Genomic DNA, 15,146 nt, shown 5'->3' on the forward strand with positions numbered 1-15,146 from the left:
TAGCTCCAATTTCATAAAAATCAAGATTTGGACTTGTGGATTAGGGTTTGATTGAAAGTAATTCATAATTTTCTACTTCATAACAGTAATGATAATCAAAGTTTTCAGGGAAGATGACAGTAAAAAATACAAGTAGAGCAGAATTTAAATGCTTAAAGGGAAGCAATGTGCCAAATTTCATTTGGTTATTTTCCAGTTTATTATGATTCCAATGTCAAAGGACCAACTTTGCATAAAATGGCAATTTATGTTTTAATATTAAATCGTGGTTGTTACTGAATAGTTTTAGGTAGAATAGAAAATTCTGGTTTGCTGGCTTTCTGTATGGTAGTCAGAAAAACAATTAACTCTCAACCCTGAATTTTATTACAATGATTTATCTTGGACCTTTTTAAAAAAATGCACTGAATTTTTTCACTCTGGAAAACTGTTTGCTGAATCTGCTGCTAAGTCATTAGATTTATAAGGAATGTGGTTTAGTTGCAATGTAAGCCACTATGGAGAAGGGTACTGGCCTCTGCAGACTGTGCTGACACTGGCAGGAAATTAGCCCTGACCTAAGAGCTTTTTTGGTAGATCTATTCTCTGCCTTCAGCAAAGCCACTGTGGGTAGCCCAGTCCTTAAAAAAAGTAAATTAAAAGAGCATTACAAGAGTTTGGTTTGAGTCTAAGTAAATATATCCTTTGAGAGCATAGGAAACATTGGTTTACCTGGTTCATTCTAAGCTGTTGTTGACAGAAACTCCTCTTCAGAGAATCTGGGACTTGCCTAAGGGAGGACCCCCGGATTTAGTCCAGTAATAGCCTAAGTCTTCTTCAGTACTGAATGAAGTATTAATGTACCCCAAAAGGTGAATAAAATGAGGCTCAAAGCTGTCTCAATTCAGTATATTGAACCCTCATGGGATTTGAAGAGGCTAAAGAAAAGTTTATTTGCTTTCTTTACTGAACTTTTTTTAAAAATCTGATTGAAACCTGTGACCTGTTATTTCAAGCTGCACATAGAAATTCACAAAATAGCATAGTTCAGGTTAAGTGAGCTCTCCAGAGCATGGAAACCTTCCCAGCACTAGGAAAGCCATGTCTCTGAACACTGTTTGAGTGGCTCTGTCAGCAGAGCCAATGTTACTGCTTCTGTCCCTTTGACAAATGGTGTCTCTATTTCACTATAGTTTGGATTCAGGGAATAAGAAAAATTCAACTCTGATTATTAAAAGTTGTGCTTTTTCTTTTGTCACTACACTACTCTTGATGGCTTTTTGACACACTCAAAATTGCATTATGTTTCATTGCCTAGCATGGCACAAGGGGACAGGTTAGAGATGTTCTACGTGTCTCAGCACAGCACTCTGTCAGAGAAGTGAATGATTTGTCAGAAATGAGACATCAGGAAAGGAGAGGTCCTTCAAAGATGGGAGAAGCCAACTTTGACAGAGGCTTACTGTATTGAAGCTTGGTATTTCAAAACTTTTTTCCTTCGTGACTTTTGTACTAGAAGCCATAAATATTGCCATTTTCAGCTCCAGTCCTGTTTTGCTGCAGGAGGATTGTCTCAGAAGGAAGATGCCATTGAGGAGCCCAGCAGGATTCCTGCTGCTCTTGCTCTCTCAGTGCACTGTGTCCCTGGGCACCAAAGAGGCAGTGGTCCTGGCTAATGCCCACCTCCTCCCCCAGAGAGACTATGAGAGACTGGGAAACGCCCATGAGAAAGGTACTCACGAAGACAGTGAGTGATTTGGAAGTGTTCTGTGTTTACTTTATTGCTTTGCTGTAACATTGTCAACCAACATATACCAAAGCTAGCTCTGGAAGAATAATTTGCCATATGAACATGTCCTGCCACAAAGTCCTGAACCTGTCTGTAGAAATTGTTCTATAATGATCACTGAGAAGGGCAACTCTGAGGGTCACTGTATGTATTACTGGCTCGGACATCACCATATAAATTGCTTAAATAATTCTTCTGTAAAACCATGGCATCATATTTGGAGTCAGGTAAGCTATGTCTACCAGGAAAATGTAATTTTACTGAATTTTTCTCACAGAGATAATAAAATTGTCAAGTTTGTATTAAATGCAAATTACAAATATTTCACAGTTTAATGACATAAGGACATGCCTTTCAACTCTAGGAGAGGTGAGTGATTTCAATTCATAAACATATTTCTGAGTAACAGAATAATGAATACCATCCTCCTCTATGAAAGGAATTCTCTCTCTTTAAGTTCATACATATGTAAATGTATATTTAAATAAATTATGTTCTGGCTCTTAAGAAGCCTCAGAATAAATTGTAAAATTCAGAGCATTGTGCTGCAGTCTCAGAGATGCTTGATATTATACTAGAACAAGAAGTTACCTTATCAACATGTTACATTTAAAAAACACCAGTAAATATTTTAGCCCAATAGAGAGGGTCAACTCAAGCCTTGTATGCCATTTTTGTTACCTTCTGAGTCTACTGGATAAGTAATAAAATGGAAAAGCAGTTTCACCCATCTTCCTGATCCTGGTGTTCAACTCTGAACAAAACTGTAGTCCTACCTGAAAATCCATGATAAAATTTAGCCTGGAGTTTGAGTGAAAAGAACTCATCCAAAGAAAATCCTCAGATGCTTACAAGCTTTATGTTAACAAGTAATATGCTTTAATATCTCCCTTTTATCAATGAAAACATGGCATACATTTCAGAATTTAACACAAGGATGTTAGAGGTGCCTGAAGTATAAACTGGTTCAAGAGAAATTAATTTGTTCATTGAGGAAAAGACTAGGTCTAGCTAACAATTGTCCTACAGATGGCACAGAGAAATGCAGACTTGCTGAGTACTCAGTCTGGAAGAACACTGGTGGAAAAGGACTGTACACAGTTTTTGGCTTTTCAACCATATTTCTGGCATAAATACAAAATCATACTTCTTTTGTATGACAGAGTAACAGAGAAATTTTTGGAATTTCTGAATATCTCCTGCGTGTTCCTCACAGAAATCTTCCTCCTTTAGCTGGACAAATTGCCATCAGCTGCACTGAAGTCCAGTCTGAAGAGAGTCATTCAGTCACTCTAAAGGACAGAGTTCAATTTCTGAAATTTATTATTTGAACAGAATTTACTTTAATTTCTTTTGTGTGTGTTTGTTTTGTTTTTTTTTTTTTCACTCAGACTACCCAAGGGATTGTTTTGAGATTTTAAAGCACTCCAAAGGAAATTCTAGGGATGGCCTTTACATCATCCAACCAAAAGAGGAACCAATTGTTGTCTTTTGTAACATGCAGGATGGTGGCTGGACAGTGATCCAGCACATTACAGCCAACAGCACTGTCGACTTTGACAGGGACTGGCAGGACTACAAATATGGATTTGGCTCTGTTCATGAGAACCACTGGTTAGGAAATGAATACATGCATCAGTTAACAGGCAGCTCAGTGCAATATATACTCGGGGTTAAACTTGTAAATCTCAATGCTGAAGTCAGATGGGGACAGTATGAGCCATTCCTGATTGAGGGGGAAGAGTCTCAGTATCGGATCAGGGTTGGTCTTTACAAAGGCAACGCCACGGACGCGCTGACCCTGGACACAGAAGCTTACCTCCATGACAACCAGAAGTTCACCACCAAGGACAGAGACAACGACAATTACTTTCTGAATTGTGCTAAGCTGGAGCTCAATGGCGTTCCCGGGGGAGGCTGGTGGTACGACGCATGCGCTGGAGCAAACCTGAACCGCAGGAACGCGATATACTGGCAAAAAGACTGCAGCAAGCAACAGCCCTGCAAGTTTGCATGGATGATGGTCAAACCCATCGAGCACCTCCAGTCGTCCCCTGCCAAGGCCTGCCCCTGTCAGAAGGTTGAACTGTAGACAAGCCACGTGTATTTGACAGGAACAAGGACTCTTTCTCAAGTGACTGAAGCGAACTCACTGACTGAGTAATAACCCTAAGTAACCATGAGAGGAAATTTAAATTGGGCCTCTCTCAGGGCCTTATGTTGACATATTGTCCAGTACTGGAACATGTCACAGAAATTTGCCAGCCACACAAGTGAGAAACTGTCAGAAACTGAGGCCTTTACCACAAGATTTAAATAACCAGAAGATTTAAGTAATTAATTTTATACTATTTTAGCCATAAAACAAGTCTGATATGAAATCTAGGCTATGATGTCATGTACAATATACACATGAATAAAAATGCATTTCAGAAGGTTTTGCTCTGGTGTCAATTTGGTTCATGATTGGTTGCACATCTATAATTGCACATCTTCATATATCCTGCAGGGAGGAAATTTCCAGTTAAATACCTACATTTACAAAATGCACACTGAAGTGTAATGCATACCACAGGACTCCAACAGGCCTTTTCTTTCGAACTTTAGTGAATGGTATTTTAATATTTAAAATTGGAATTAACCTCATCTCCCATGGCTTCTTTACCCCTTCACTGACTCTTCTTTTATCTCTGCTTTTTAATGATCCCATATACAGTGATGTATTCAGCACAGGCTTTTCTTTTCTGCCTTCTTTTCAGAGCACTCAGCACTAATGGCACTGCCAGCTTTCCCATTTAAAGTCACTGATCCAAAGCTCTCAACCCCTCGGAATTTTTCCCCCAAGAAACTCTGCGAATACATTTTTAAAAATATCAGATTGATGTTGCAATAGTTTATTTATTCCTCCATTTTTACCCTGAAGATTACTCCACTTTATTTACCATTATTTGACTGTTACTTCTCCCTGTTACATGCTGTGTTTCAGCTTTTTTCTTTTTTCAATACCACTGTGAGAAAAGAAGAGAATGCTGTTTTATTTCACATTTTATAGTTTCAATTGTTTTAGTACTCAACCTTGACATCAATTAAGCAGTGCCTTTTTTCTAACTATAAAATAAAATAAAGTTTAATTAAAAATTATTCTATTTTAAAACAATAAACAAAAGGATTTAAATTTTTATAACCTTGAAGACCTTGTTTTCTTTTACCACTGTTTGAGTTGCTTCACACAGTTCTATACCATTGGAAAAACTGAATAACAAATGAAGAGTTTTTATTGTTGCATTTACAAAACGTCAGAATAATAATTAGATTATCATGTGTGGCTTTTTAGATATTTCAGTTAAAGAAACTCCACCAACAGATCCTGTCAAATTACTGCTTTTCAATTTAAAATACTATTTATGATTTTCATGAAAATTGCTTCAGAAAATAAATTCTATTGTGCTTTGAGAGGACCAAAACTGTAATGATTGCTTAAGATGAGAAACTATTTTGGAAGCAGAAAAGCCAAAAAGGCAATTTATAGTTTTTTTGATGCTGCAGCATTTTCAGAAAGAATTACAGCTATGTGATGTGGGTGAGGCCAACATGGCACACATGCCAATTTTGCAGCACCTGCTTTTTTCCTCCCTGAATTTATATTCAAAGACAGCAGTGTGATAGGAGAAAAAATGGTTAATACCTGAACTGAGTTAATATCATTGAGTCAATTTAGTGTGGGTTCTGCATAATTCTATCAGGATGCCTACAAAGTTGTGATGAGGATACAAGAAAACCATCTGAGGGCTGCCAGTCTCACATAGCTTTTGTTAGAATTCCTGGCCATGTAGCCAGATGTACACATACCTTCCAAAAACGTGTTTTTAATAACTGTGACATGGAAGCGTGGAAGGGAGAGTCCACAGGCTGCATCTGATCATCAGAGGCAGGCAACCTGCTCTGCAGCACACCCTGAGCTTGTCCTAGAGGATTTTGGAGGTAAGGACTCTGCAAACAAGCTGTATGAACAACTTGGGCACCAGCAGACCAAACCCAGCTGCCCAGGGCTGGAGGGACTCTAGTTAATACTTTAACTAGCCCTACAAACCTATGCACTGAATTCCAGTAAAAAAAATTAGATTTAAATTGTAATCAGAACTCATAACAAAAAGTCTACTAGCAAAAAAACCTTAAACGTTTAATTGAACTCAGTGACTGAGCTACATTCCACACTTCTAAAAAAACTATGGATGCAAACGACCATGGTGGCTGGGTTAGGGACTAAGTACTGGATGAAAATAAGTAAGAATATTCTAGAACATCCACCAGCGTGGAACCTGTAGAAGTAGATTAAACTTTACTTCACAATTCCTTAGCAAAAGATTACCTTAACTGAACAGATTTTTTTCTTCCATTGCTGAGCCTTGATCACCAGGTACCCAGAACAATGCTGAAGGCATCTGGCCTTCATCACTCAATCTGTGAAATCACAGACTGAAACACGAGGGTTTCTATTCTACCCCTCTTAATTTATTTTGCCAATCACATTTCTCCTATACTCTCTCCCTCAGCCTTTCCTGATTTTACTGCCTCCTGCAGTATGGGAAAGCAGGAGGTTCTTCCCAGAAGCAGCCGCTGAAACAAATTTATTTGGTCAAATAAACATCCTTCCAAAATGAGTAAGCATGACAAGGTCTAGAGGGAAAGGTTCCAGCTCTAAGCACCTGTGAATGGGAGGCAAGTTTCACTTTAACCATGCAGTCTCCTAACAACAGCAGTGAAATAGTTTTCTTTACCTCTGCTACTTTGCATTTCTCCTTGTACTGTCACCTGCAGGAAATGTCAGCACACCCTCACATACAATACCACATTAATCAACTCAGAATTTATTCCTTATTCATCTTTAAAAATAATTCAGTTTTCACATGAGAAAGTGCTTGTTTTTGTTTCTGACTTCCCAAACTTCCAGATAACCTTATATTTTATGTATAACAATAGATTTTAAAGTATGACAAAGTGGTTTTAGGGGCTAGCTGACAAAGGTTGTGAATTTATTGATGTAATATACTGTATCAAAAAATTAACAACATTAGCTGTGTGGCCTCATTTTCTCCTACTAGAATTAGCAAACAGTCCTTTAGTCACTCTCATGTCTTTTGTTTCAGAAGGCATAAGGCCATAATCAGAGTGGGGGGCTACAGAGCTGAATCCAGCTGTGTTCCACAGCAGGAATCCTCCACTGTACCCTCTCTCCACTCTTCCTCCTACAGCTGATGAATTGCACACTAAAGGAGGCCTTATGGACAGCACACACTAAAAACAACTATCTGACCTCCACTATGTCTAGGTTGCTGCTGCATGTAAGGATTAAAAGATATTTCTGCTTCTGTCTCGCCATTGTAATCCAGGAATTCAGTAAAAGCCCCCCCAGCTTAAGAGGTCTACTGAAACAGAAGCCAACAGCAACCAGGGTCTGGAGGAGGACCTGCTGAGAAGAAAACTTCTGAAGGAGGATTTAAAATGTTTGGTTTATTTGAGGTGGACTGACTTTGGTATATCAGCAGATACATGAAGAAACTAGTGACATTTAGTGACCAATGGCAAAAATGCTGAGTAAAAGGCAGTGATTTTAGTGAGTGTAACAAAGACTGAAGTTCCTCAATTGTAAAAAAATACATTTACCAAGATGGAAAAAACCAATTGTACCACCATCCCTTTCTGAAACCACTAGTAGGCATAGATTATCTCCTGTTTAACAACATGATGATATCAAATTTTGATTGTTTTAACTTCTTATGGGGTAACTATTAGTAAAATCATAAACAAGAAGTTTATTAAAGCTCAAGATTTTATGACACTCAATTGTCAAATGTATGTGTAAGAACATTTCTTAGGGAGTTCAAAAGGTGGTAATGGAGATTTGGGGGAGACCACATAAGAAACAGAGTGGCCTTTTACTGACTTGCTAGGAGGTTAAGCCAAGTAGTTAAGTGAAAAGACACCGTATCATTTTCTAGAGTTAAGGTTTAGCCTGTGTTTCAAAACAGAGAAGCCACTGACTACCCAACAGCTGCAGGAGCATTGCATTTATCTACAAACATAAATCATATTTGCAAAAAATGAATGTTTGTTGATAAATTACGGGGATCTGGAATATGTAGGCGCGCTGGCACATACATGAAAAGGGAGAGACCAAAATCATACCCCTGGTTTGATTTACTTTAAAATATAAAAGGTGCTGGGTCTCTGAAAAGCTTAGTTAGGGATGTGTAATTATGCATCTATACTGACAATACATACATATCTATATAGATGTATGTGTATGAAATTATGTAAAACCAAAATGTAGTTTTACAAAAAGCATTTCATTAGTCCAGGACAATAATCAATTACAGAATCAGTAAAAATGTCATTAAAAGGACAGATAATAAGATAACAAGATTGTCCTACACTGCAGAAGTCCCACAACACGTTTTTAAAAGGTACAAAGTACAATTAAGTACTAACTGATACTCTGATGAGGACCACATTTGTCTTTTTGAGGTTTTGATATTTCTTAAGAATAAGCATCCTATATAACAATAATGTACACCTCTTCATATAATTCTTGATATTTACAATGTACTCATGTGTGGCCATGTAATCTCTCACATAGTTAGGTGCTAGCAGCATAATTTATGCACATATCTCACAATTACATTGAACCAACATTGTTCCATCCATCACTGCGAATTCTAATCTATTTACTGAGCAGAGAGTCCATAAACATTTACAGAACATTCTTGATCAACAGACTTCAAAAACAACAAAAAATACTCCATTTAATTCCAGTAAGAGCCAATGCTTCATTTCAGCAATAACAGTGCAGCTAGCATGGACTGTTCCTACCTCATAAATTTTGCCTTTAACTACAGCTTGTGCCACCAGAGAGTCATATTCATTTGCTAAAAATCCAGCATAGTTTACTGAGTGACTGGTCTGATGTACTATAAAATAAACCAAATCTAACAACTAATATGCACATAGTTACTGTACACAGGAAAAGCTCTGGATAGTGACAGAACAAAGCTGATGAAAGAGTTTTTATGAAGACCTCTGCTTTCCTTTCATAAGTAATCATATGCTAATGCACAAAAAATAATAGGCCCAGTATGGTGTGTTACAAAATGAATCATGAGGAATTAGAGAACATATTTTTGCATTAGTACACTGCTAATCTTTCACTGACAAAATTTTCCCCTGTGAACATTGGGGCTAAAAAATTGTACTGTGATTGTTGACATGGAGGATTTATCTATCTGTAGCAGAACATTCTGATGGTATGATAATTTAATACGTTATACAAACAATTTCACTGAGAGCAATGGCACATTCATGATGACTTATGCAATCCCTGAAATGTGCACCCGGCTCATGTCACTTCTGCAATGTGCTGCTAAAGTGTACAGTAGATACAATATGAAGATTGTCTCAAACTAATATTCCAAAGTATCTCACTCAGAATTTTGATAGAAAGGCTAGAACTGAATTTGAACTTTGTGTACACGACGATCTTTTTTATTCCTTCATAAACATTTTTCTATAGTACTTCCTCACTTCATGACTCCTGTGGCTGTTAACTTTGTTTTCTCGGGACCTTTTCTTAAGCTTTTTGTTTGTTCCCACCACAGGGAGGTCACCAGCTCCATTCCAAAAGCTTTCTTCTGAAGGCAGCTCCTAGCTCACCCACTCACTCGGTCAGTGCTGCAGGGCTCCTGCCAATCTAACACAGACATCAGGAAGGCACAGGCAGCTCAGCTTTGGCACCAAAAGCCCTCTCCAGTCTCAGCCAGTGGTCAGTCTCTGCTCATAACTAGGCCAGTACCACCCAGTCCCAGCAGCCACAGCCACCAGGGGTGTTGAGTTCAGCCACATCTGTAGCAGATGTGATTTTGCTGGACCAAAAGAGAGTGCCTGAAGATAAGACATGTTTCCAAGCTCCTGATGTTGACTAGTACTTGTAAAGCTATTTAATGACAAAGAATTCAAAGTGTATTAATAGTTTTACAGAAACATTAAAAATTTGCTTTAAAAATCTTTCCTCTTTAAAGGATGCCAGTTCTCTTACTGTTTATATATGGGTAAATGTTATGGAAACTTTTGGAGCAAGGTGTAGTGTAACAAAGGAGATTGCAAAAAAGACTTTCCTTGTGTTGTAGATAGACTGTGTCCATTATGCTTTACAGTCAGTTCTGATTTGTACCGTTGTCACTGTTCAATAAAATTTTATAAATTTCTTTTAGAGGTAAGGGGAACTGGAGAAATTCAGAGGTGTCACCACTTTTACAAACGACAGTGACTTGCAGGATGGAACTGATATTGGGACTGGCTCCTTCATGTACAAAATACATGATCTATTTCTCCCACTATAAGCCCTTCCACAATGAGCCCTTCCTAAGTCTCCACAAGAGTCATCCTTAAAGTAGAAATTTTCTCAGTATTATGTCCTCTTATAATATGTGTGTTCACTTGGAGTATTATGAACCTCCCTAACCACTTAATATTGGGGATGACAGCATTTACCCTTTAGATAGTCCTTGTTTCATCCCAACAGCTGATGGTAAAGCCTCAAAACAGAGGTAGCACAGGCTGCAGTGCTTGGAACACTGAAAACTAAATAAACAATACACAAGCAAAGAACTATAGGAAGAAACAGTTCTGCTCTACAGGGAGACAGGCTGAATGACCTAACCTGATGACTGGATGATCATCTCAGTCTAATTTCTAGCAGTTTATAGGTTACTCCACCTAATCTGGGGCTGAAAGAAAGGACATAAGACACCAAACACAATAATTGAAAAGCAATTCTACTGCATAGTCAAAAACAACCTGTGTTGCTTATAGTAGCCACTGATATTTTTATCCCAAGCACACTACTTTCATGCAAAATTTAACTTTACAGCAGATTTTTTTAACCACTAGACACAACAGCAATGGCTTTGAAAATACAGAATTTGTTAGGTTACATCAATATCTATATTTCTCCTTATTTCTTAAACAAGAATGATTATGGCAGTCTGGTATTTCCCTGCCAGTATAGTTTCTCTTCCACTTTTTTCTTTTTCCACTGGCAGAAAAGCAGCATCTTAAAAGTCTTCCTGAAAGTTTTATTACAGAGGGCATAACACATGGGGTTAACAGTGCTGTTCACGTAGCATAGCCAATATCCAAGGTGCCACAGTGTCAGGGGGATGCAGTCAGAGCAAAATGTGGAGATCAAAACCATGATATTATAGGGAGTCCATGTGATGATAAAAGCCAAAAGAATGGCACTTAAAGTCTGTGCTGCTTTGCGTTCCTTTATAAGAACCATGCGTTTCCTTTTGGTGATTTGGTTATTTATATTTGGATCCATGCTTTTGATGGAAGGGTCCTTTGTCAGAGCAGCAGAACAAGGAGTTATCTTTACTTTTCGGCAACCATTGTTGGCCTCCTGAGTGCTTTCAGCCTTAACCACCAAACGGAATTTATAGGCCACACATTTTTTACTTTTTTGTGCGTGTTCTTTGGCAGGTGACAGAAAGTATTTCTGGTTCTCAAAATCACTTTCTTCAGGTTGGTCTTTGACAACAACATCTGTAGTCTCATTATACTCTTCTGCCTTACTTTTAGATGGACTTTTGTAAGTTACTTGGAAAACTGAGTCAGTGGCAAGCTTATCCTCGTCTTCTGACGAGGCGTAGCTGCTGCAGGTGGTTAACTGGTCAGCCTTGGCCCAGTCCATGCAGGTACTCGCTGCCTGGGAGGCCTTGGCTGTAGCTGACGTACTTCGGCTAGATGAGGACCAAGAAGCCTGACACCTCTCTCTTTTGACTAAGTTTTGTTGCTTGCAACTGAAGCAAGACTTCAGGAGAGTTTTCTGAGGCTTTATTGTCTCATACTCTGCCACAGACTCAGCGCCCTGCAGCTCAGCGAGGTCCTTGGTGCGTTTCTCGGTCTCTTTATAAATGCGGCAGTACAGAATGGTCATCACAGACACTGGAATGTAAAAAGCAGCAATGGCAGTACCAAAGGTAATAATGGGTTCATACAGAAACTGTATCTGGCACTCTTCGGGTGGTACTGTTCGTTCACCCACAAAATACTGCCAGCACAAGATTACAGGTGCCCACAACATGAAGGAAATCAGCCAAGCCATACCAATCATGATGCCAGCTCTTTTGGGTGTGCGTTTGGCCCTGTAAGTTAAAGGCCTTGTGATGGAAAAATATCTGTCGAAACTGATGACTAGGAGGTTCATTACTGAGGCATTGCTAGCTACATAGTCCAGTGCCAGCCACAGGTCACAGGCAAGGCTTCCAAGAGTCCAATGGCCTATGAGTATATAGGATGTATAAAGGTTCATAGAAAATATCCCGATGATGAGATCTGCACAGGCAAGGCTGAGCAAGTAATAATTGTTGACAGTTTTGAGCTGACTGTTAACCTTAAAGGATATCATTACAAGAATATTTCCCACTATGGTTATTAAGCTTACAATCGCAGTTACAGTGGCAATAGTAATCACTTCCCAGAGGCTATGCCCTTCTAACTGCCTATGGTTGATGGATGAACTGTTTACAACAGTAGAATTGCTGAATAAATTGACTTCCATTCTTGTCCTTGGTGTATTGTCATCAGGACCTTAGCACTGTTGCATACTGTTTTCTGAACTCAGATGCATCCTTTTGGAGATAGCTATAAAGATCAAAGAAAAAAAAATCAGAACATTTAAGTAGCTCAATAGCACACTCTTCTATTAGGTACTATGAAAACACTTGTGAAACAACTTATCACATTATTTGTGTACTCTTTTTGCATTTTTTTATTTCTACAATTGCCAACATAACTAAAACACACAAATGTACATCCTAGGACAATGTGCTCTGGCATTTTATGACATTTCAAAATGCAATCTAACTATTATTTCATAAGACAGTCAACCACCAGCACTTACATTTTGAGTATCTTAGGAACCCTCTATATATTCTCAAACACAGATATTTAAAGTTTTGAAGTAAGACAGTGAGTCACTGTGTTGATTCCTACAGTATTTAAAATGCATGCCAAGGCTTCAGGAATTATCTTTGAAAAATTGTAAAAGTCACCAGCAATAGAAAGAGAGCAAGCAAATACTGGGGGTGCATGGGAGTTAGGAGCCACAATGGCATGGTGACAGCTAGACACAAATAGGTGTTAGAAGTGCTTGAGGCAATGGAGGGCAGTCTTTGAGCAAATGAAGCAGGCGAGGCCAAGCAGATGTTTGTGGACAAAATTCTATTGAGAGATCTTAGGACAGAGGAGACTGATGGGGTTAAGCATGGAAGCACAGTCTGGGTACTTTGGATCTGTGAATGGTAAGATTGAGGATACAGAGGAGTAAGCTGCAGAGGCAGAACCAGAAGATAACCACACTGGTAAAAAATGCAAATTTAACAACCCATTTCAAATACCAATTTAATACTTGCATAAGCAGCAAAGGGTGAAAACAGGACCACTTTATTAATGCATACATGCCCCTGACATCCATTGTTTTCTACATTCCTCACTGCTGTTTCTTGTGCCAGTGAACCTGTATGCCAAAGCAGGTGGGAGCTGAGGACTGACCAAGAAGCAGCAGGATGTGGAGAAGCACATTTGGTTCATGAGAAGGTGAGAGACAGTGACAGTCCAGTGCTTGCACAGCAAGTCTGGAGTGATGAGGCATGTTCTGAGCCAGGAAGCCCAGCCAGCAGGTCTGAGCCAGGACTGAGGAGACAGAAGGCCAGGTGTGGATGTAGCTGCTGCCTGGCTGCGGTGTAGCACAGGCAAGGGCTAGCAGTACCGCTCACTGGCCTTGGGCTTTTGCATGATATCAGCTAAGGCTAGAGATGGTCTTAAAAGGCACAGCTATGAAAATCAGGTACATGAATAAACCTTTACAAACTACATTTGCCCAACACCAGGGTTTGAGCAGCCACTTAGAACAATTACAGATTGTTTCAGCTTTCTCGCTTTTTTGTGCCAGAAATGGCACTTGCCTCAGAAGAGGGAAGACTGGAAATTGTATAGATGCTGTGGCCTGCAATGCTTTGTCTTTACCACAGATAGCAAGTGTCCCTCCTCTCTTAGGGTAACTTACATTCCCTAACATTAGCAATTAGGAAGAAAGACTGCTTGAAAAACGCTATGTGGATTGCAGATTTCAGAGCAACAGGAGAAGCAGAAATTGTTGTTGTTGCTGTTGTTGTAGTTGTGACACAGATGTTCTTGGTTTAAACTGACATGGGTTGGAGAAATATTGATAATACATTATGGAAATTACATAATTTCTTAATAATTTATTAATAAAAACACTGTTTGATCATGCAAAACCTTCCCTCCCTAATGGGCTATTTTACTGTGATGTTTATAAAGTTGACAACAGTTGACTTATTAGTACACAAAGATCTCTTCTTGGCATGTTGGCCATTCTTGTAACCTTGTCATTCTCTACCCTCTTTTGTTTCATAGGTCTGCGTTAGCACTTTGTGGCATTACCTTTTGTCATCTATTTGTGTATCACTCAGGCTAATGGAGCCTGCGAGTGGGACTTCTGTGTGCTATGGTAACATAATTTATGTTCATTGTCTATCATAAGAGATGATAATGATAGGGGCATCAAAATTAAATTATAAAATTAAAATACATATGTACAGTATCATGACTTTGCTATGTTTCATAATTATTAATACATGATGTTCATGCTCATGAATTGTAATGGTATTTGTTACGTGCTGCCAAGTAGTAATGATATTTTTTCAATCTATCTGTAAGTATTAATTATTGCGAGTTGTTAAATTTGTACATAAAGTCAGCTTACAGTTATGTGCAGGCAGATTGTTCGTGTCACAGATTAATTGCACCACAGATGCAGGCACAGCTTGGGTTCACCAGGTTTTATTAGCTCCATCTCATTCTGTCAGACCTGTGGCGGCTGCGTGAGTATTGCTTGGATGTCTTTGCAATGTGCTTGCCAAAGCTGCTCCCTGTTACTTTATTTATTTGCTTGTGTGTTTAGCTAATTTACGGATTTGCTGCTCACTGTGCCCCGGAACTCAGCAGCCCACAGCACAGGTAGTTGTGCAGCTACAGTACAGCCCACGATTTCACAAAATAAGAGGTTTGGTCACATTTTGCTGCAATGATTCCTGGGCTTAAAAACCCTTCAAAACCAGATTGATGTTTTAATGTGTTGTCAAATGATAGCCTCACAGGCTGTTCAAGAGGGATCGGGCTAGCTGGTGTAAGGAAACTGGTGAACTGTGGTATTCACATATCCTCTGAACAGAGAGAAGCTGTGAGACAAGCAGAGAAGAAAGAAAACACAATTCTTATCTCGCTTGCTGTGCCTGTGTTG

General features: G+C 39.0%; 2 protein-coding genes across 2 annotated transcripts; one reads left to right on the forward strand and one right to left on the reverse strand.

The window, feature by feature from the left end:
* Window positions 1-1,563: 1,563 nt before the first annotated feature.
* LOC108961256 (fibrinogen-like protein 1-like protein) lies at window positions 1,564-3,860 on the forward strand. Its single transcript, XM_050975848.1, has 2 exons — window positions 1,564-1,711; window positions 3,160-3,860. Exons 1-2 carry the CDS (start codon window positions 1,564-1,566, stop codon window positions 3,858-3,860), a joined length of 849 nt encoding a protein of 282 aa, XP_050831805.1.
* Window positions 3,861-10,796: 6,936 nt separating this feature from the next.
* On the reverse strand, window positions 10,797-12,383 carry CHRM5 (cholinergic receptor muscarinic 5). The gene has a single exon (XM_018907487.2). The coding sequence runs from the start codon at window positions 12,381-12,383 to the stop codon at window positions 10,797-10,799; it is 1,587 nt and encodes a 528-aa protein (XP_018763032.1).
* Window positions 12,384-15,146: the final 2,763 nt, after the last annotated feature.

The sequence above is a fragment of the Serinus canaria genome, chromosome 5, assembly GCF_022539315.1.
Source record: "Serinus canaria isolate serCan28SL12 chromosome 5, serCan2020, whole genome shotgun sequence".
Classification (NCBI taxonomy): Eukaryota; Metazoa; Chordata; class Aves; order Passeriformes; family Fringillidae; genus Serinus; species Serinus canaria.

Bases quoted from the DNA above. Each gene is read 5' to 3' on its own strand.
- LOC108961256 (XM_050975848.1), top strand. From the start codon at position 1,564: ATGCCATTGAGGAGCCCAGCAGGATTCCTGCTGCTCTTGCTCTCTCAG. The intron at 1,712-3,159 runs GTACTCACGAAG...TTTTTCACTCAG, and splicing joins GGGAAACGCCCATGAGAAAG to ACTACCCAAGGGATTGTTTT.
- CHRM5 (XM_018907487.2), bottom strand. From the start codon at position 12,383: ATGGAAGTCAATTTATTCAGCAATTCTACTGTTGTAAACAGTTCATCC.